Source organism: Myotis daubentonii, chromosome 12, assembly GCF_963259705.1.
Source record: "Myotis daubentonii chromosome 12, mMyoDau2.1, whole genome shotgun sequence".
Taxonomy (NCBI): Eukaryota; Metazoa; Chordata; class Mammalia; order Chiroptera; family Vespertilionidae; genus Myotis; species Myotis daubentonii.
The window spans coordinates 19,912,419-19,933,301 of record NC_081851.1 but is presented as its reverse complement, the minus strand read 5'-3'; the positions used below and the strand labels follow the sequence as shown (position 1 = coordinate 19,933,301).

At 58.5% G+C, this 20,883-nt stretch overlaps 1 protein-coding gene and 1 non-coding gene across 7 annotated transcripts; both read left to right on the top strand.

Annotated features, from left to right (window-relative positions):
* Positions 1–3,339: 3,339 nt before the first annotated feature.
* Positions 3,340–16,604, top strand: ARID5A (AT-rich interaction domain 5A). 6 transcript variants are annotated; one of them, XM_059659066.1, is made up of 7 exons: positions 3,340–3,445; positions 10,529–10,644; positions 12,342–12,480; positions 12,814–12,866; positions 13,245–13,342; positions 13,596–13,749; positions 15,002–16,604. In XM_059659066.1, exons 1-7 carry the CDS (start codon positions 3,442–3,444, stop codon positions 16,235–16,237), a joined length of 1,800 nt encoding a protein of 599 aa, XP_059515049.1. In that variant the 5' UTR covers positions 3,340–3,441; the 3' UTR covers positions 16,238–16,604. The 6 variants fall into 6 exon arrangements, with proteins under 6 accessions (XP_059515049.1, XP_059515047.1, XP_059515048.1 ...); XM_059659064.1 differs by having other exon boundaries at positions 13,596–13,776; XM_059659065.1 differs by having other exon boundaries at positions 10,529–10,656; positions 12,372–12,480; positions 13,596–13,776.
* LOC132214100 (small nucleolar RNA SNORA58) lies at positions 14,729–14,863 on the top strand. Its single transcript, XR_009448195.1, has one exon. It is a non-coding gene; the product is annotated as a small nucleolar RNA SNORA58 (small nucleolar RNA).
* Positions 16,605–20,883: the final 4,279 nt, after the last annotated feature.

Below are 20,883 nucleotides of genomic sequence, written 5' to 3'. Positions count from 1 at the left end.
CCCAGGTTCAATTCCGGTCAAGGGCTCGTACCTCAGTTGCAGGCTCCCTGCCCTGGTTGGAACCATGCGGGAGGCAACCAATCAATGTGTCTCTCTCACTTCGGTGTTTCTGTCTCTCCTTCTCCCTTCCACTCTCTTAAAAATCAATGGAAAACATCCTCGAGTGAGGATAAAAAAAAAAAAAGAACTGTGTAAAAAAAAAAAAAAAGGTTAAGCACCATTTAGGGGGATTAAATAAAGACATTGTGGTAACCACACCTGTCACATAGCCTGTCTCATTTGACAAGCAGATGTGTTCTGAAGTGGAGGGATCTCTAAAATATACTGATGGGGGGAAAGCAAGTTGCAGAATGCAACAATTAGAATGGCATCATTTATTTTAAAATACAGTATTCATAAACAAAGTTACATATTTTTCTACACCATGGATGCATATATTTATGAAAACACTTAGGAAAAATTCTGGAAGATTTCACCCAATCTGATAACAGTCCTTATCTCTGGGGCAGGGAGGGAACTGAATTTGGAGTGATGTCAGAGAGCACTGACTGAATGTTTTTATAGGAAGAATGCATTTATTAGCGGCATGTGGTGGTTTCGTGTGTGTGTGTGTGTGTGTGTGTGTGTGTGTGTGTGTTTATTGAGACATACAGAGGGACACCGAGACATTAAGGGCCAAGGCAACTGCGCTCTGGTGGTTGGAGGCTGGCTGTGGGCAGGAAGTGGAGGTATGTTAGTGGCTGAAGCAACCAAGTGTTTATGCTTTTAGGGAAGCAAACAAAGATGTCATTCCTAGGTGAGATTTATTGGCCGTTGTAAATTACTTTCTATTGCAAACAGTTTCCTCTGGAGACAATTACATTTTGATCATATTGTTCCCAGGTTGGCACAAGCAGGTGTGGACTCGCTGAGGCTTTGCACAGCAGTTACTGTCTGTACCTGTGGGCTTGGCTGTCTAGGCGGCAGAATAACTCCATCCCATGTGGGATGAGCTGCTGCTTTGTAAGGTAGTGAGTTCCTCATAAGAGGGGGTATCCAATCCAGGAGGGAGGAGTTGGTCGAGACTCTGACCCGGAGGGCAGCAGCCAAGTCTCCAGCCTAAACCTCAGGCAATCGATCTTTATAGAATGGATGAAGGTGGGACTAGGAATCTGTTAAGCTTTCTGATAGCATTTCATCGTAGTGTCTACCACCACAATCTCGGCTCTCTCGGACAACCTGTAAACTGGGAAGTGGGGTGCACTATTTATTATGATCACCATTATAATGATTGTTTGGGGCAGTTAGTATAAATATCGTCAGTGATGTGCCTGTTACCAAATCTATAGGTGCTGGCTCTTACAAACCAACCCGTCCAACCCACTACAGTGATGGCGAACCTTTTGAGCTCGGCGTGTCAGCATTTTGAAAAACCCTAACTTAACTCTGGTGCCGTGTCACATATAGAAATTTTTTGATATTTGCAACCATAGTAAAACAAAGATTTATATTTTTGATATTTATTTTATATATTTAAATGCCATTTAACAAAGAAAAATCAGCCAAAAAAATGAGTTCGCGTGTCACCTCTGACACGCGTGTCATAGGTTCGCCATCACTGCACTAGGAGGTAGTAGGCCACAGCGTCGCCCACTCTGGGCTGAGCCCGGAGAGATCTTCCATCCTAGGGCCAGAGAGTACGGCCAGGGTTCCAGGATCTCCAACCTGCAGCCAAGGTCCTTTGTTTAGGGTGATGGCTGGGCAGAAATAGTTGCAAGCAGAGTTGGGGGGTGCCTGGGTATGAGGGCTCCTTAGCCATCTGTAATTGCAGTCTGTGCCTTGCTCCCGTATTCCAGGCCTCAGTTCCAGCCACCAACTGGACATCTCACTGGCTCCCCTCTTCCTCACCAGGGCTCAGGGTTCCCCCTTATGCTCCCCTTCCTCTGGCCATGATCCTGATTCTATTAACAGCACTGCCAAGAGATGCCTGAGGGGAATGGTTAAGGAGGCCTCTTCTGGAGCCGCAATGCCGGGGTGTCGCTCTGGCGCCACCCCTTACCAGCTGTGTCACTTGAGCTAATGAACCTCCCAGAACCTCAGTTTACCTTATAAAATGAAGACAGTGATGGTGTGGAAGGCAGAGAACTGTTGTATCAAAACTAATCAGCAAAAAATTGTGAGTGCTTGTGTTAGGAACAAAGCTTATGTCCTCGCTGGCCACACGCTGAGACCTTAGGCTCTTTTTCAGAATGGTGGTAAAATAAATATAACATAAAACCTACCACTTTAACCATTTTTTTAAGAGTACAGTTCGGTGGCATTAAGCACATTCACATTGTTGTGCAACCATCACCACCATCTGTCTCCAGAACTTTTTCATCTGGCAAAACTAAAACTATACTTATTAAACACCCCATTTTCCCTCCCCCCGAGCCCCTGGCAACCACCATTCTACTATTTGTCTCTATGAATTTGACTTTAATACTTATATAAGTGGGATAATGCAGTATTTGTCCTTTTGTGTCTCGGTTATTTCACTCAGCATAATGTCTTTGAGGTTCATTCATGTTGTAGCATATGTGTTCCTTGTAAAACTGAGTAATATTCCATAATATTGTCAGCATATACTCCAGTCTACCCATTCACCCATCAGTGGACACTGGGTTGCTCCCCGTTTTGGTTTTTGTGGATGATGCTGCGAGACCAGGGCTCTCAGACCCAAGCCTCAGTTTCCTCTTCTGTGATGTGCACATGGCCAGTGCACATGCCAGGCAAGCTGCCCTCCTCAGCTGGCTCAGCATCTCCTCTGGCCCCCCTCTCCCAACTAAACCTCACCTCACTTCTCCAGGCAGGGGCCGTGGCACATGTAGCTGACACGCTCTGTCTTCATGACATATGTGGACATTGGCCACCAAAGGCAGGTTTCCTGTTCTGGGCACTTCTAGGACCGCACAGAGCTTTGGCAAGGACTTGCTGGTTTGGGCTGGGGTCCTGGTTGAGCTAACACTCACCACCTCAACTTCAATGTTGAGCTGGACCCAGTTCAAGTCAGTCAGCAGCACTTGCTTACGCCGCCCACCCCGCGGCGGTCTGCTGGCAGGGGGTTTCCCAAGCCTCCGGTTGTGCCTCTACAAGCAGCAGTGATTCCGGGGTCCTGCTTTAAGGCGAGAAGCCTGGGGGAGAGCGCACTACAACTCCCAGAGTACTCCGGGCTCAGGGGGCGGCCCCTGCCCACGGAGACTCGGACCCACCAACCAGAGTTGGAGAGGGGCGGGGTCAGTGCGGAGCTGGGGGCGGAGCCGGCGGTGCTGGGGGCGGGGCCTGGCGGTGCTGGGCGGTTCTGGGGGCGGAGCCGGCCGGGGCGGGGCGGGGCGGGGCGGCAAGGCTGCCAGAGCGCCGGGAGCGCGGGGTTCGGAGCCGCGCGTGCGGAGGGCTCGGCGCACCGCGGGACCTCGCGGGGCCATGGGTAAGCCGCTCGCGGCCGGCGGGAACGGGCTGGCGGCCCGCGGGGAGCGCGGGGCTGCGGCGCTGGGTCTGCCCGGGCCTCGCGGCCGTGGGCGCCGCTTCGGGGAGCGGAGCGGGGCTGGGGCTGGGGACCCCGCCGGCCCCGGGACTCAGCCTGCCCGGGGCCCAGCTCCTCCGCCCGCTCGGGAGGGAGGCCGGGTGGCGGCGCGCGCTCTCCGAAAAGGAGACCGAAAGTTCTGGCGGCGGGGCTTCCCGGCCGTTTATCTCGAAACTCTTCTCGCGTCTCCTGACCGAGACGCGCCGTCCTCGCGCTGTCATCCCACTTCCTGCCGCGGTTTCCCTCGCGCGCTGGCCTCAGCGAATTTGTTGTGACAGCTGTCCGCGCCGTCGCCGCTCCCGCCCCGGCTGCGCCCCTCCTGCCCCCGCCCCATCTGCCCCGGGACCCCATTGTCCGCGCCCCGCTGCCCCCCACCTCCATCGCTCCCCTTCGGCCCCTGCCCTCCTCTCCGTGCCCGCCCCGGCCTCCCACCTGCCCCCTCCGCCCCCACCTGCCCCCGCCCCGCCCCCTCCCCGCCAGCCCCAGTTCTCAGAACCCGCCGCGCGGCCGGGAAAGGCTCGGGTCCGAGGCGCTGCCCGCCGCGCCCGCCGTTTCCTGAAAGTGACGCTGCGCGGGCTTTGAAGAACTCGCCCAGCGCACTTTGAAGAATCGCCGGTTCCTCTTTCCGCCAGGCCGCGCGGGTCCTCGCCGCTCGCCGCCCTTCTCCCGCCTCCCCTCGCTCTCCCCTCCTTCCCCGGGCTCCCTTCGGCCGCCCGGCTGCGCTCCTCGTCCCCGCGGCGGCCCGGGGGTCGCCGCCCCCCGCTCTCCTGTTCTCTCTCATCTACTCCCCTCGGGTCTCCCGAGGGAAAGCCTGCCGGGAGGGGTCGGGTTCCTCCGCCGCGTCCAGGGGCGCCACCCACACCCCCACTCCTGCAGACCCGCGGGGGCGCCGGTGCGGGTCCTTGGCGGAGTCGCCGGCCGGAGGGACGAGAATCGACACTCCTTGCCCTTCGGACACCGCCGCGCGCGCCTGCAGGACCGGGGAGGGGAGGGACGGCGGCCAGGAGGTCGGCCTGCGGGCTTGCAGCGTCCGGGAGCCCGGACCGTCTCCACTCGGAGCTGGAGTGGCAGAGGTCGCGAGGCCTCGGGGACTCCCCTCTTTTGACTTAGTCTGAGGAACTGATGCCTGGAGACTACGGGGTCCCGCAGTGAGGAGGACAGCACCCCCTCCGCCCCTCCTCCCCTTGTTTCCTGTCTCCAGTGGGAGACCGGCTGGATAGCCCGCACTCTCCCCCGGTTCCCGCACCTCCCGCGGGCTCAGGCAGTGCCTGTCCTGTTGGCCACGACTCACAAGCCCCTGGCCTGGCTGCTCTGGTTCTCCCGTCGCGGGGAAACAGGCCGGGGCTGGAGCTGCAACGGTTCTCATCAGATGTCGCCCAGACAGGCGAGAGGGGCATGGGGCAGCCCTGTCCTGGAATGGGGCCCCAGGACAGGGCAGAGCTGCTAAGAGGGACCCCACGCCCCTCCCTTGTATACTCTCCAGGCTGGCAGGCTGCACCCAAAAGCTGGCAGGCCTGTCCCCAGCTGGACTGAGGCAAGGCTGGGCAGAAGCGGCACGCTGAGCCGTCGGGGTCCATGTCCAGCTGTGTGTCCTCAGTGCTGGCTGGAGAGCAGCCCTCCAGAAACCGCCCCTGGAGCAGTGCCACACAGGACGCTGCCAGGCAGCCGCTCCTGGGCCACGAGTGGACTGGCGGCTTCAAAGGCTGCCTTTGTATGGGCTCCCCCTGAAGCGAGGAAGGACAAGCCGTGCATCTCAGGGGTGGGGCCGTGTCTGCAGGTTGTTGCTTAGGCCACTGGTACCATTATTGTTAAAATTGACACCGAGCTCTCAGTAGGTGACTTTTCATGAACGGAAGTGTCACTTCCATCACACCAAGTGTGAATTGGGTGGGGCCGGAGTGGGAGGGATAGGGGGGAGTCGGGCAGAGGTGGTGTGGCCTGGCACTGACTGGTTGAATGGCCCTGAACTCATCACCGCCCAAGCCTCTCTCTGGGCATCAGGAGTGTCTGAGATCAGGTGGCTCGTGCGGGTCTTGGGCTGATGTCTGTGGAGCACTGGTCCTGCCATACACGACTCTGGGCCGTGGACATGGGGAGCAAGCAGGGCACAGACCTCAAACCTCACAGAGGGAGGTGTGTACACACACACACACTCATGCGCACGTGCACACTTATACACATTTGCAGTCACGCTGTCACATACACTCACGTACACATGCATTCACACTCATGCACACATGCACTCACACACACAGTTGCATAGTTACACATGTACACACAGTCATACACACAATACACTATACACTCTCACAGTCACCTTCATACACACTCTCACATGCCATTCTCATGCACTCACACTGATACGTTATATGCACACTCTCATCCACACTCTCACATGCCATTCTCATGCACTCACACTGATACGTTATATACACGCTCTCATCCACACTCTCACATGCACATTCTCATGCACTCACACTGATACGTTATATGCACACTCTCATCCACACTCTCACATGCACATTCTCATGCACTCACACTGATAGGTTATATACACGCTCTCATCCACACTCTCACATGCACATTCTCATGCACTCACACTGATAGGTTATATACACGCTCTCATCCACACTCTCACATGCACATTCTCATGCACTCACACTGATAGGTTATATACACGCTCTCATCCACACTCTCACATGCACATTCTCATGCACTCACACTGATAGGTTATATACACGCTCTCATCCACACTCTCACAAGCTCTCACACACGCTTGGCTGTGGTTTGTGGGGAAGCTCATTTCTCACTTTGTGCTCAGCGCCGTGGGCCTCTGGAGCCTAGCACGGCCACTTTATAGGTGGGGACACCAAGACACAGAAGCTGTGACTGGCGTGATAAAGGCGTACCTGTATGGTGGCAGAGCCCCCTCCCCATCACTCCTCTGCACCTCATCTGCTTTCAGCAGGCTCTTGTCAGCACATGACAGTATGATGCCATGGGAGGCTCCAGACCTGCTCAGTCCCTTAGAGCGCCTGGGCACAGATAAGGAACCTGGGTCTCCCTGCTCCTGTTAACAAAAACCTCCAGACCTCAGGGTGCTGCATGCCACCTGTGCTGCTAATAAACTGTTACCAAGACTGTCTGAGTCTTAGGTATTGTGTCGGTAAAAAAGGAAACTATCCACTGGGTGGCTGGGAATATTCGTGAGGTCATGTGCCAGGACGCCTAGTGCCAGGCCGGCCAGGGCACTGATGAGCTGCTGGAGTGCAGAGCATGGAAAGGAAGGAGGGAATGGCTGCAGGGAGCACCGTCCGTTGGAGTCAGAGGCTGAAACCAACTTCTGCATGGCCGTGGGTTTAGGTTCTGGGATGAAATGAGATTCCTAACACAGGAAGGGTCTTGAGCAGTCCCCTGCCCAGGGAGGCCAGGTTCATCTGGCCCAGCCTTCCTCTGTCCTCTTCTCAACTGGGAAGCGAGGGGGTGTCAGGGGCCGTGGAGCCAAGTCCTACCCTCGATTATCACGGCTTTCCTCACACTAGCATCTCACTTCAGGAAATGTGAGCAATGCGCTTAAAAGGCAGGACACTGGGCCTTTCACAAGGACCATCTGAGGCCCGCAAAGGGGACCTGCCTCTCTGGTCCTGAAAAGGAAGATGCAACACCCAAAGGTGTTACTTCTTCTCAAAGTTATTTCTACATTTAAATGCACTTCAGTCAAAACCCAGTGGCTGTTTATTTATTTTTTTAAGGGAATGTGACAAAATTATCCTAAAGTTCAGGTGGAACTTTTTTTAAACAGAAGACGAATGCTGGGACATGCTGTGGGACCACCTAACCAGTGGGGGGAGGACTATGGTTAAGGTCCCGATTTCATACCTTACAGATTCCAGATGTATGCAAAGTAAACAGTGAAGCCACCATCACCGTTATTGTCATTATTGCTTCCTGGTGGGAAAAGCAGGGTCCGAACACCATTCCTATGGGGAGCGGGGCTGTGTCCTTGAATCTGCCTCCTCTGTTACAATAGGGCATCCAGCTTTGTGCTCAGAGGGGTCTGTGCCTGTAGCTCAGAGCAAGACGGCCATGCAGTGGCTCCCCGGCCGCAGCGTCCCTCAGGGCGGGTGGGCTCTGCCTCTGCAGGCGGGATGTGGCTGGGAGACCCATGGCCCTGCGTTGGGAAGTGGGAGAACCGGAGGCTGGGCAGGCAGGGGGGCTCGCCCATCACCATGGCAGGGGAGTTTAAATTTATTTTTTGCAGCAGAACCCTTTTTGCAAAAGCAGATTTCCTGGAGCCCCGTCTACAAGTGACTGGGAAGGAAGTGATTAGGGCAGAAATGAGATGGGATGAAATGAGATTCCTAACACAGGAAGGGTCTTGAGCAGGGCCGAGGCACCCTGGACTCTCCCTCCACCATCCAAGGCTGTGGCAGCTGCAGCCAGGCCCAGCCAGGAAGGGAGACATACTGGCCCTGGTTGGGGGAGAATGGAGGCCGAGTTCACGTGGGGACTCAGCTGGACACAGAGGTAAAGAGTCCCTTTGTGGCTCGATGCGGGCGCTCTAATCCCTTTGCTGCCTGGGATTGAACAGCTCAGGTTGGTGACCTCCTTTCCTGGTAACCGGACGCCCGCCTCCAGGTGTCTTTGCGAGTGTGGCCCAGGCAGAGCACCAACACCGAACCCCCGAAGAGGGGACTAGAGATCCTCTGGCCAGGGGGCTCAACCTGGCTGCCACCGGGTCCCCTGGGGAGCTTTAACCTCCGATGCCCCCCGGCAGGACCCTAAATCACACAGGTGGGGGTGGGCAGACAGCCATGGGTGTCTTTAGAATGTGCCCCAGGTGATTCTAACGGGCCAGTTCCCACCCCCGTTTCTCTGAGCCCAGGGCAGCGACTTGCAGGGTCACATAGCCAGTCTGCAGGAGGCTCCAGTGAGAAGCGCAGGTCCCAGGGGCAGATGGGGAGGGGCCTGCGGTGCTCAGGATCTGAGCCCGCAGGACAGAAGGGAGAGGACACGAAAGCAGGGTGGAGGGGCGGGAGGCGAAAGGAGAGAAGCTGCTGGCAGCAGGCTCCCGTGAGCGGAGACTTTGGGAATTCACGGACAGCAGGCGGAGGACTTGAATCAGGAGGGAAGACAGGCACAGAGTCAGTTGCCCAAGGAGAAGTATCAGTCTGGGGGGGGGGGGGTCTTATTGTTTTTTAATCCTCACCCGAGGATGTTTAGAGAGGAAAGGAGAGAAACATCAGTGTGAGTGAGAAACATCAATTGGTTGCCTCCCATAAGAACCCTGACGAAGGATCAAACCTGCAACCTGGGAATGTGCCCTGACGGGGAACCGAGCCCACAACCTTTTTATTTTAAAATATATTTTAAAATCATATTTTTATTGACTTTAAAGAGAGAGGAAGTGCAGGGGATAAAGAGATAGAAACATCGATGAGAGAGAAACACAGATTGGCTGCCTCCTGCACGACCAGTAGTGGGGATGGAGCCACAGCCCTGGCACGTGTCCTGACCAGGAATCAAACCCATGACCTTGTTTCATGGGTTGATACTCAACCACTGAGCACCCGGCCAGGACTGGGGGCGGGGGGTGGGGGGTCATTGTTAGCAACTGGCTGTTTCTGGAGGCCAGCCCTGCCTCTGGCGGTCAGAAGCCAGCCTGGGCAGTGGCTGTGTCTCTTCCTGACAAGCATCAGGACTGGTGTCTTTCCCGGGCTAGTTAGGCTCCTCCCCAAGGCCTTGCAAACGGTGGGGGTAACCACAGCAGCCACAGTGGTGGCCGGGCCAGTGGTGGATGGGGTCGGACAGACCTTGTCTGAATTCTGGTTTCCCTCCCCGGCTCCAGCTCTCCCCTCTTTAAAATGCGATTCCTTCTGGGACTGAAGGAGAGAGCCAGGGTCACGGAGCTGAGGACCCACAGTGTGAACCACGGCAGGCATAGTGGCCCTTCGGTGAACAGCTGCTGGGGGGACAGCATCCAGTGGCCAGAGGTGCTAATAGCATGTGCTTCCTGGGGCCCCGGCCGCGTGGGCCATGTTGGTGTGGGCTGTTGTGAAGGAGATGTTTTCTGTCTGGGAAGGAGGGGGGGGGGGGGCCAAGTATCAGAAGGAACCTGTGTTAGCCTCACAGGTTCCCAGCAGTCCCTGGAGCGAGCCAGGACTATGGAGCAGTTCATGTTAGATGAACGAAGGGAAAAAGGAAGGAAGGGCGGTCAAAAGATGTGGCTTCCTGGTCTCGGGTCTGCTGCCAGCCTGCCACGTGGCTCGGGCAGTTTCCGTGGCGGGCTTTGGCCGTGGCAGGGTGTGGAGGTTTTGCACCCATCAGCTCACGGCTGTGCTGAGCGAAGGGCCCGTGGCCCCCCTGCACTCACCCTCACTGGCCGACAGGCGCAGGCAATCAGGACGGTGGAGAAGTGAGGAGGCCAGACAGAAGCAGGAGACGGTACTTGGCTGGGAAGGGCCGTGCAGAGGAAGTGATTGTCAGGGGGAACTGAAGGGTCACCAGGACCCTTGCAGGTGAGGGGAAGGGGGGCCTGCAGATGCTCAGGGAAAGGCCCAGTGCGTCACAAGCGGGAACTTACTCCTTCCTGAGTGGTTCCTGGAGGACCTACGGGCCCAGCACCCCTGCGCTGCTTTGGGGGCCCACACACGTGGCAGCTCAGCGGTGCCCCCAGGTCCGCTGAGCTGCTGGGAGAACCTCCGGCCTGAATGTGGGGCAGATCTTGGAGACAGGTTTCCCCAGCCCCATGGCCCAGCCTCCTCGGACTGGGTCCCCAGCTGGCTGGGTTTCTTTCGGAGATGGGGGGAGATGTGGGACAAGGAAGGACGAGTGGCAGGTGTGTGATGGGGGGTGGAGCCGGGAGAGCAGAGGGTCAGCCGAGGAGGGAGAGGACCCTCCAGATCCGGCGCCTCGCCAGGGAGCCTGTCCTCCCTGCCTGCATCTCACGTGGCCCCTGCTCTCTCCCTCTTCTTCCTCTCCTCACAGCACCTCCTGCCGAAGGGAAAAGGAGACAGTCAGAGGGGGACGACCCCCCAGACCCACCGGTGTCCCCTCAACCCGATGGTGAGCAGAGCAGGAGCCAGAGCCCAATCCAGCTGGAGGTGAGTTGGGTGGTTCCCCGGGGTCCTTTCCAGGTGAACTTGGGGGTGTGTTCCCTCCCCCATTGCTGCAGAGCCAGGAGCGGGCCGGCCCTGCTCTGGGAGGCGGGGGAGCCAGGCAGGCAGGAGGGCTCGCCCTCGCCAGGGTGGGTGCCAGACTTCTTTTTCATAGCGGAGCCCTGTATCAGCGAAGCTTGCCTGGAGCGCTGATCAGACGACACAGATAAAAGCACTGTTCTGTGATGCAAAACTGCATTTACACGCATCCATCCGCCCACACGTAGAACGTGGACACGGACGTCCCGGGTGAAGTCAGGGAGGCTGAGGAGCTGTGGGGACACGGCAGCGTGGCCGGCTCGGCACCCGCCATCTCGGCTGTTTGCTTTGGCGGCAGGCTGGAGTGAAATCCTAATCCATGTAGGAGAGTGGTCGCCCGTGGTCACAGTTTCATGGCCTGCGTGGAGTTCAGAGGAGCACAAATGCATGTGGCGAGCTTCTTTCTGGGGCAGCACCACCCAGAGCCTTGGTCTCCAGGATGTTAGTTAACGCGCGAGCTTGCGTGTTTATTATCAAGAACACGGCAACGGCACTTGGTGGACTATCTGGGGAACGCATGGCTCTCTGTGCTGTTCCAGGTCCTTCTGGTATTTGGGGCCTCCCACCCACGACCTGGGAGCTTCTGTTCCCTGACCCTCAGCCCCGGCCCAGCCGTTCCCCTGCCCTGAGCCACTAGCCCGATGAACGGCACCAGGAGGAGCTGCACCTCTGAGAGCAGAAGCCAAAAGTCCTGTGCATTCGACAGTGTGCCAGGAACCGGCACGCGGCCCTCCTCCCTGAGGTCAGCACAGCCCGGCGGGTCAGGGAGGAGGGCACCACGGCCAAGGCTGGCTGGGCACAGGCCCGGCTAAGCAGCCCCCAGGGCCGGAAAGCACAAGCACCTTTGTGCCTTTACTTTTTTTTTTTAATCCTCACCCGATATGTTTATTGATTTTAGAGAAAGGAAGGGGCGGGGGGAGAGAGAAACATCAAGCTGTTGCCGCCTGTGTGCACACCCTTTCGGTGTACGGGGATGCTCCAACCAATTGAGCCGCGGCCAAGGCTGCTCCTTCAGCTTTGACCCCTGGGCCCCCGGGGGCCTAGGGACAGGAGCCTGTCTCCAGGAACTCAGTCTGGTAGGGGAGCCGAGACGGAGAAGTCACCCATCTCGATCCAGATAAAGAGGTGATCGGGCCGGGCCGGCGTGGCTCAGTGGTTGAGCATCGACCTAGGAACCAGGAGGTCACGGTTAGCTTCCAAGTCAGGGCACATGCGGGTTGTGGGCTTGATCCCCAGTGGGGGGCGTGCAGGAGGCAGCCGATCAATGATTCTCTCTCATCATTGATGTTTCTCTCTCCTCCCTTCCTCTCTGAAACCAATAAAAATATACTTTTTAAAAAAAGACAGAGGTGACCTGTGCCTGGAGAGAGGCCTGGAGAAGGTGCGAGGCTACGGCCACCTCTGGAGCCAGCCTCTGTGGACCTGGCCTGGGGCTGGGGACAGCAGCATCTTTCTGGCACCAGAACAGTCATCCAGCCCGAGCAGTAAGCTGGCTACTAGGGGCCTGCTCCCTCCTGTGGGAGCCTGGGGTTGGGGCCCAGTGGTCAGCCTGTTCCCAGCCACCCACTGGGGGCTGATCCCTCTGCCTCCTGCTCTTTCCCTAGGACTCCCCCGAGGCAGGCGGGGAGCGGGAGGAGGCGCAGGAGCGGGAGGAGGAGCAGGCCTTCCTGGTCAGCCTCTACAAGTTCATGAAGGAGCGACACACGCCCATCGAGAGGGTGCCCCATCTTGGCTTCAAGCAGAGTGCGTCCCTGGGGTGCAGGCAGGGAGGGGGGGCCCGGTAGGGGACCCCAGCTAGGCAGGGCATTGGGGCAGGCACCTCCGCTCTGGTGACCCTGACACGACCAGCCCACAGGGTTACATATAGGGGTACCCCCTTCCCGGTGCTGGGCTGGCAACGGGCGGGGCTGCATCTCCACCCTCACCAGCCACTGGGCAGCAGTGCCCAGGGCCCGCCCAGCCTGCTGTCCATCGCAGTGGCCCTGGTTCTGTGCCTGCCTGACAGGCCACGGGAATGGGCTGCGGGCCGCCCTCCTATGGCAGAAACTGACGGTGCCCTCCCTCTCTTTTCCCCAGTTAACCTGTGGAAGATCTACAAGGCCGTGGAGAAGCTGGGGGCCTACGAGATGGTAAGGAAGGCACCCCTGAGCCCTCAGCAGGCTGGTCTCCCACCGCACCCAGGGGCGCTGGGAAAGAGGAGAGCCCCGTGGAGCTGCCCTGGCCTCCAGACAGGAGGATGGGGGCCCCGGTCCTGCCCCTCCCAGCGCCCCTGCATGCAGAGGGGCGGGAGAGGGCTCGCCTGGCCCGCTGGTACTTTGCTGCTCAAAGCAAGTTTCCTCTTTCCCCATCTGCTCTGCCTTCCCCGAGCTCGGAAAGCTGCTTGGGCCAGCAGTCCAGTGGCAGGGGTGGGGGAGGGGGTGCTGGCCTGCCGCCAGATGAGCCCCTCCAATAACCTCAACCTGGCCTCACTGCTAGCGGGCACCCTGCCTCACCTGGTGCCCTTGCAGGTGACCGGCCGCCGCCTCTGGAAGAACGTGTACGACGAGCTGGGGGGCAGCCCAGGCAGCACCAGTGCGGCCACGTGCACTCGGCGCCACTACGAGAGGTGCGGCCGGGGGCAGTTCCAGGGCAGGGGTCCTGCCCTCCCGGGGGTGTGGTGCAGGAGCGGGTGCCTGAGAGTATACTGTGGACAGGGGTGGGGCAGGATGAGCAGTGGGGTGTGGGGCGGGTGCCGGCCGGCGGGGCAAGCAGGAAGAGGTGGCCCGGCAGCCTGCCCTGTCCACAGAGTGTGCGAGGCTGCAGGAGCGAGGGGGTGCCTGCCGGGCCTGGCCCCTGGTGGACGTGCTGCTCCTCCTCAGGCTGGTACTCCCATACGTGCGGCACCTGAAGGGGGAGGAGGACAAGCCGCTGCCCCCCTCCAAGCCCAGGAAGCAATACAAGATGGCCAAGGAGCCCCGAGGGGACGACGGGGCCGCCGAGAGGCTGAAGGCCAAGGAGGAGCAGCTGGGCCAGGTGAGCCCCGAGCCCCAGGGCCACCAGGTGAGCCAGGACCTCCCTGCCTGCCTCTCAGATGCCCCCTCCCCCTGCCCCCCCCCCCCCCCCCCCCCCCGGCATGGCCGCACAGCGCCCTGCCCAGAACACCGAATCTGTTGGTGTAAGTTCTCTGTTTGAGGCCCGTGGGGTCTGCCGCCAGCCTGACTCCACTCTCCGGGCCCTGTGTCCGGACACCACGCTGTCCATTCCCAGACCTTTTGAAAACGTTGTGCAGAGCCCTGGCCGGTCTGACTCAGTGCTTAGAGCAGTGATGGCAAACCTATGACACGCGTGTCAGAGGTGACACGCGAACTCATTTTTTAAAAATAATATATTTTATTGATTTTTTACAGAGAGGAAGGGAGATGGATAGAGAGTTAGAAACATCGATGAGAGAGAAACATCGATCAGCTGCCTCCTGCACATCTCCCACTGGGAATGTGCCGCAACCCAGGTACATGCCCTCGACCGGAATCGAACCCGGGACCCTTCAGTCCGCAGGCCGACACTCTATCCACTGAGCCAAACCGGTTTCGGCGCGAACTCATTTTTTTGGTTGATTTTTCTTTGTTAAATGGCATTTAAATATATAAAATAAATATCAAAAATGTAAGTCTTTGTTTTACTATGGTTGCAAATATAAAAAAATTTCTATATGTGACACGGCACCAGAGTTAAGTTAGGGTTTTTTAAAATGCTGACACGCCGAGCTCTAAAGGTTCGCCATCACTGGCCTAGAGGGTCAGCCCACGGAATGAAGGGTCTCGGGTTTGATTCTGGTCAAGGGCACGTGCCTCGGTTGCAGGCCCGATCCCCGGCCCCGGTTGGGGCACATGCGGGAGGCAACCAGTTCATGTGTCTCTCTCACACTGATGTTTCTCTCTCTGTCTCTCCCACTCCCTTCCTCTCTCTGAAAATCAATGGAAAAAATATCCACAGACAAGGATTTAAAAAAACAGGGCATACCGTAGACCTTGCCTGACTGTGCTCATGGCCAGGCAGGGGGGACAGTGTATGCAAGAGTAATTTGGAGTTAGTGTCAGTTCTAGCCAGCCTACTCAGTGGCTGGATAAGTTGCATTACTTCAACATTTAAAAAAAATAAAAATAAAAAACAACAACAAAAAGTGGTGCACAGAGGCTGCTGGGTGCCCCTGGGCCCTGCTGGCACCACTTCCCTGCAGGACGCATGGCACATGCCCAGCCCTGAGGCTGCCCTTTTCTCATTTTAGATGATGCCAGGAAGGACCAAGATCGACCCCATCGACCTGGTGAGGCCCCCCAGCCAGGAGCCACCCCAGGACAGAACCGAACAACCAGGCCCAGCTCCCGGGTCCTCTCTGCCCTTCGTGGGTGCCAGCGGCTGCCCTGAGGCCTACAAGCGGCTCCTGTCCAGTTTTTACTGCAAAGAGACACATGGCATCATGTCACCACTGGCCAAAAAGAAGCTCCTGGCCCAGGTGAGCAAGGCAGAAGCCTTGCAGTGCCAGGAGGAGAGCTGTCGCCACGGGGCAGGTAGCCCTAATGGGGAACCCCAGGCGTCCCCGGCTGCTCGCCCCCCAGAGAGTCCCCGGAGCCCAGGAGGGTCACCTGACAACCACAGGCACCAGCTGGCCCCTCAGGAGGGGCCACAGGGCCCTGGTGGCAGCCTCGGGGAGGAGGCTCAGGCAGGCCCCCACCCGCCAGCCCCCACCTTCACTGGCTGTTTCCATGCTTACCCCACCAAGGTGCTCAAGCCCATCAGCCAGCACCCCCGGGACTTCTTTCCCCATCTCAAAGATGGAGTGCTCTGGGGATCCCCTGGCAAAGAGGAGGGGCTGCCAGTCAAAGAGTCGGCGCTGGTGTGGGGTGGGGACGTCAACCGTCCCTCTGCATTCCACAGAGGGGGCTCCAGAAAAGGCAGCCTCTGCCCGAGGCCCAAAGCCTGCTGGGTGTCCCCCATGGCCAAGGTTCCTGCTGAGAGCCCCGTGCCCCTGCCCGCTTTCCCTGGCAGCTCAGGCCTCAGCAAGCGCAGCCGAGAGGAAGAGGGCTTTGTCCCTGGTGGCAAAAAACTGCAGGCGGTGCCTCCCTTTCTCAAGGAGGCGGATGCCAAGGAGTGTGGGGCCAAGTCTGTGGGGCCTGGCTTGGCCGTCTCCTGCTTGCTGGGCCCAGCCCTGGGGCCTGCCCTCCCAGAGGCCTACAGGGGCACCATGATGCGCTGCCCACTGAACTTCACTGGCACCCCGGACCCCTTAAAGGGCCAGGCTCCGTTCCCCTTCAGCCCCCTGGTCATCCCAGCCTTCCCGGCTCACTTCCTGGCCACTACAGCCCCCTCGCCCATGGCCGCTGGCCTTATGCACGTCCCCCCAGCATCCTTCGACGGTACCCTCCGCCACAGACATTGCCCAGCCTCATCAGCATGGCACGTGCCGCCTGCCACAACCTATGCAGCACCCCACTTCTCTTTCCACCTTAATACCAAGCTGTAGGTTGGAGCCACCGCTCTGCACTGTGCTGTGGAGAGTCTGATGCAGCCTGAGATGGCGGCACCGCCAGGGGGCTTGGGGCTGGAAGCCCATTCCTCAGGAGAGCTTGGCTGTGCCCAATGCAAGAACGGGCCCATGGGGGGCAGCCTGGCTCAGAGGGTGGCAGTGGGGTTTGTCTCGGCAGCCTGGGAGCTGGGGTCCAGTTGTAGGAAGGCCTGAGGAGAAGCTGGTGCAGGGCAGGGCTGGCAGCACCCAGCCAGGCCCCAGAGCGGAGGCCAGGAACGGGGTGAGGGGCTGAGAAGCCAGCTAGTAGCTTGAGGCATCCAGATACCCACAGAAAACCCAATAAAATGCCGTGTGAATCCACTGCCCTGAGGCGTACATGGTGTGACCTTCTCAAGGGCTGGTGAGGCAGGGGCGTGTTTGGGGTGGGGCTGCCAGTGGGAAGGCAGTGCCCTCTTGGGCAGGGAGGGGGACACTGGGGTAGCAGATCCCTGACTTCTGGCCTCAGATTGGTCAACGGGTGGCCTTTCCTAGCTCCACTGGATCTCACCCTGCCTTCTGGGGTGCTTACAACCTCAGACCCTGGGAGGGGCCGTTAGTGTGACCACCCCTTAGTTACCAGGTGAGCAGGCCGAGGCCAGGACCGCAAGACCACTGAGTATGACAGACCCGGACAGGGCACACTCAACACGTCTGGCAGCAGGGGGTGGCTGCCAGGGCTGAAGGCCATCCTGCCCAGCCTCCAACTCCAGTAGCTCAGATGGCACAGGTGAGGCACCTGCCCTCCAAGCTGGGGATGGTGATGAGGAAGCTGGGGGGGATGGGCACCGCTGTTGGGAACACTCTTGGGCTCTGCAGGGGGGAATGTCCCAATTCTTCGCCCCCTCCTGGGAGCTGCCGGATGCCCCTCCGGGTACCTGTGAGTGTGGCCTCCAGCCCTGAGCTCCAACTCCCACACACACCCACATAATGCCCACCTCTCCAAGCCTCTGGAGTCTCAGTGGTTGAGAAAGAGGGGTGCTGGGTCAAGTCCCCCGGGCAAGGAGGGGTGTGAAAGCTACCTGTTGTGTGCTGGGTCCTCTTATCTGCCAGGCCCAGCAGCCTCCCGTGGCGTCCACTGGCGGCAGTGCTTGGGTACAGGCTTCCCAGAGCTGTGACGGCGGCGCCCTCTAGAGGCTGCTCCGGGGATTACACCTGCCCGAGTGGAGCTGGACACAGCGCTGTGCTTTGCTTGGGTGTCAGCAAGTGCCCAGGGCTAAATGAGCGTGCACTGTGCCCTGCAGCTCCGCTCGGCGCGTTTTCTCCTCACAATCCCGGAGAAGGGACTGTTCTCACTTACAAATGGGGAAACAGCCCTGAGCTCTGGAACTGCGCTGGCCGAGCAGAAGAGCTCTGGCTCCTGCAGAGGCAGCCGGCACGTGCCTCTGAGTTTGGAGCAGAGTGCGGGAGGGTGGGGCTGTCGGGCAGTGAGGCTGTGCATTGAGCCTTTCAGATCTGACTGAGCTGGGAGCAGACGAGGGTCCTGGCCTGGCCTAACAAGAGCCCTGAGCTTTTGGGTGGGACTAGTTGCTGGGGTGGGGGCAGGGACCACGCCCAGCGACACGCAGGCATCCTTGCGCAGGTTGGGGGCCGCAAACTCCCTGGCGGTGCTTTGGTTTTCCTAGTGAGGATGGGGACCAGGGGTTGGAGGGTGGCAGTGGGGGGAGGGGAACGAAAACTCTGGAGAGAGGGAGCAGGCTGCACTAGGCAGCGCCCCGGGGTTTCTGGGAAGCACCAGCTCTACTTGACTGGTTAGTGGCGCCAGTTCCGGTGAGACTGGCAGCGGTGAGGCCTTCTCCTGGCCACCTTGGGTGTGACGTTGGGGAGGATTCATGCGAGTGGGGGCTGTGCTGGGAGTGTCCAGGAAGCAAGAGGGGGACCAGGTGCTGAGGCGGCAGAAGAGTGATAGTAGTGGGCCGTGGGGTTGAGGCTGGGTGAGGAGAGGTGAGGACAGGGATGAGGGACCCAGGCAGGTGGTGAGTGGCGGGGGCGGAGGGGAGAGACCATCGTTGGAGGAGAGGAGGTCAAGGACCAAAGAGTTAAGATGTGGAAACCCTGAGATTCGCACACACAAGACAGCAGTCTGCAAGAACTGGGGAGGAGGGACTTACGGGTCCACCCACGTCAGAGGCCTGACCTTCAGAGTGGGAGCCACAGGGTCTGGACGCAGTGGGTGGCTCAGCCCTCAGGGTAGTGTGGAGAGAGGCACACCCTGGAGGGGTGGCAGGGGAGGGGTCTTGGTGGGCACAGCGAGGCTGGCATGGGAGGGAGAGGAAGGGGTAGTTGGGGCCCCCACAGGCGAGAGATTTCCGTGGCTCAGGGAGGACTTAGGCTCAAGACAATGGCCTGGAGATGTATTTGGTTTGACCCGTGATTTTTTTTAAAAAAGTTTCTGTAATGTTGCCAGCATTTAAAAATCAAAAGATCGCACATAAAAATTTGGATATTGGGCTTCTCTTTAAAAACCGGAATATCTGGCCATGTGGTATGACTGCTTGGAACTGGGCAGTAGCCGCTACCCCTCGGACAGGGTGTACTGCCCGTCTGCTACAGTCCCCACTCCCCCCCGCCCCCCCCCCGCCCCCGCCCAGGACTCAGCCTGAGTCCTTGTGCTTCTGGCTGTCGCTGGCTGCCATGGCTCATCCCTTCCAGGTCACCATTTAGTGGTGCCACGCTGGTAGCCTGAACAGGGCCGAAGTGAGAGCACTCACACCTCAGGGAATCAGTAAGTGCTGCAAATAAGAGGTGCCCCCCTCCTCCCTGGCTCCCAGCCTGAGCAGTGGAAGCACACCACCGCCATCGCCCCCCACGGCGCCCCTCCCAGCGTGCGCAGCTCCAGGACACGCTTTCAGGAGGGTCTGGTCTGTCCTGTGCTGTGTTCCCAAGGAAGTGTCCTCCGAGGAAGTGGGTGTGTGTGGACGACCACGTGGTGACGTCAGGCGAAAACACTTGCCAGGCCCCCACGTCCTCAGAGCTATGGGCACTCTCTAGTGACAGTGCTTGGCCAATGAGCCCTGGGTGAACGTGCATCACCGGCTCCTTCCGCGGTCCTCGTGGCCAGCCTGCCCTGCCCTCACCTTGCGGGGTCTGAGTTCCATCATGTGACTCTGTTGCTGTCCTATCTAGCTGACTCAGCCTCATCGTGTTTTTTGCAGCTTTGAGCTGCCTTGGTGTGAAAGTGGTGCCATTGATTGGCAATGTCTGCCAAGGCAGCCCCAGCTCTGTTGCCAGCCCTACCATGCTGACCACCCGATGACAGGCTGAGGGCCTGGCCTCAGTGCCACACCTCAGCCCCAGGTCCTGTGCAGAGCTGTCTGGTTTCCCACCCAGCGGAAGGGCTGTGAGGGAGCAGGACCTGGGTGGGATCACTTGCCCGTGAGCTACCAAGTTGAATGCCTGGGTACTAATTAGGGAGGCAACTTCTATGGAGAAAATCAGGTAGGCTGCCTCCCCCCTGCCTGCCCCCCCCCCCCCCGCCCAGCCCCAAATGGTCTTTCCTCGTGGCTGTGAGGATGGGACTGATCTGTGATTGAAACCAAGGGTAGAGTGGGAGTGGGACAATTGCCGTCTCATTTGTAAACGGCAGTGCCTGTGGCCTTGGGTGTGGAGGAAAGCAATAGATGACGAATGGAAAGAAATCATTCCAAATTCCTCTTTGTCCTGTGGGCAGCTGGGAGCCCTGACCTAGCCCTCACCCCCCAATTCATATGTGAAGCCCTCACATATGACTTTGAGGTAATAAAGATTAAATGAGGCATAATGATGTGGCCCAGCCCTCACCGGTTTGGCTCCGTGGATAGAGCATCAGCCCTCAGATTGAAGGGTGCCGGCTTCGATTCAGGTCAGAAGCATGTGTCTTGGTTACAGGTTCGATCCCTGGCGCTGGTGGTGGTCGTGGGGAATGTTAAGATAACCAATCAGTGTGTCTCTCCCACATCAATGTTTCTCTCTCTGTCTCTCCCCCCCTCACTCTCTAAACATTAATGAAAAAATATCCTCGGGTAAGGATTAAAAATAAATAAGGATGGGATCCAAATCAAATGTGACTGGTATCCTTGTAAGGACACACTTTGCCCTTGTGGGGAAAAGGGGGTCGCCACAACAGCCTTCCAAGTAACTTGCAAACTTGTTCTTGACAAATGGGCCTGAGAACAGTGGCCCAGTCTGTCTGTAGCTGAGCCCAGCCTCCGTGCCCAGTGCCCCCTAGTGTCTCCCAGCCCCAGAATGCCATGAATCCTGCCTGGGTTCCTGGAGGGCTGCTGGCCGTAGGATTCCTAGTGTTAAAGCTCTGAACCGGTAACAGTTCCTGCCTGGTTTTGTGTGAATTTGCATCATCTGGCTGTAGACTTGAGACATGCTCCCCTTCACACGCAGATGCCTGAGCCTTGGTCATGATGATCGCATGCTCTTGTGACTGCTGACATCTGTGTGGTTGCAATAGCTCACAGCCACCTCCAGAAAGGTCCAGCACAACCTATCCCCTGCCAGGGCCGGCACAACCTAATTAGGCTGAGTCAGTTATGGCGATGGTCCAGGAGACCCCCATGTCCTGGGGCACCCCAAATCTTCCTTGGAGTCTGAAGCATCCCCAGACCCTTCCCCAGGAG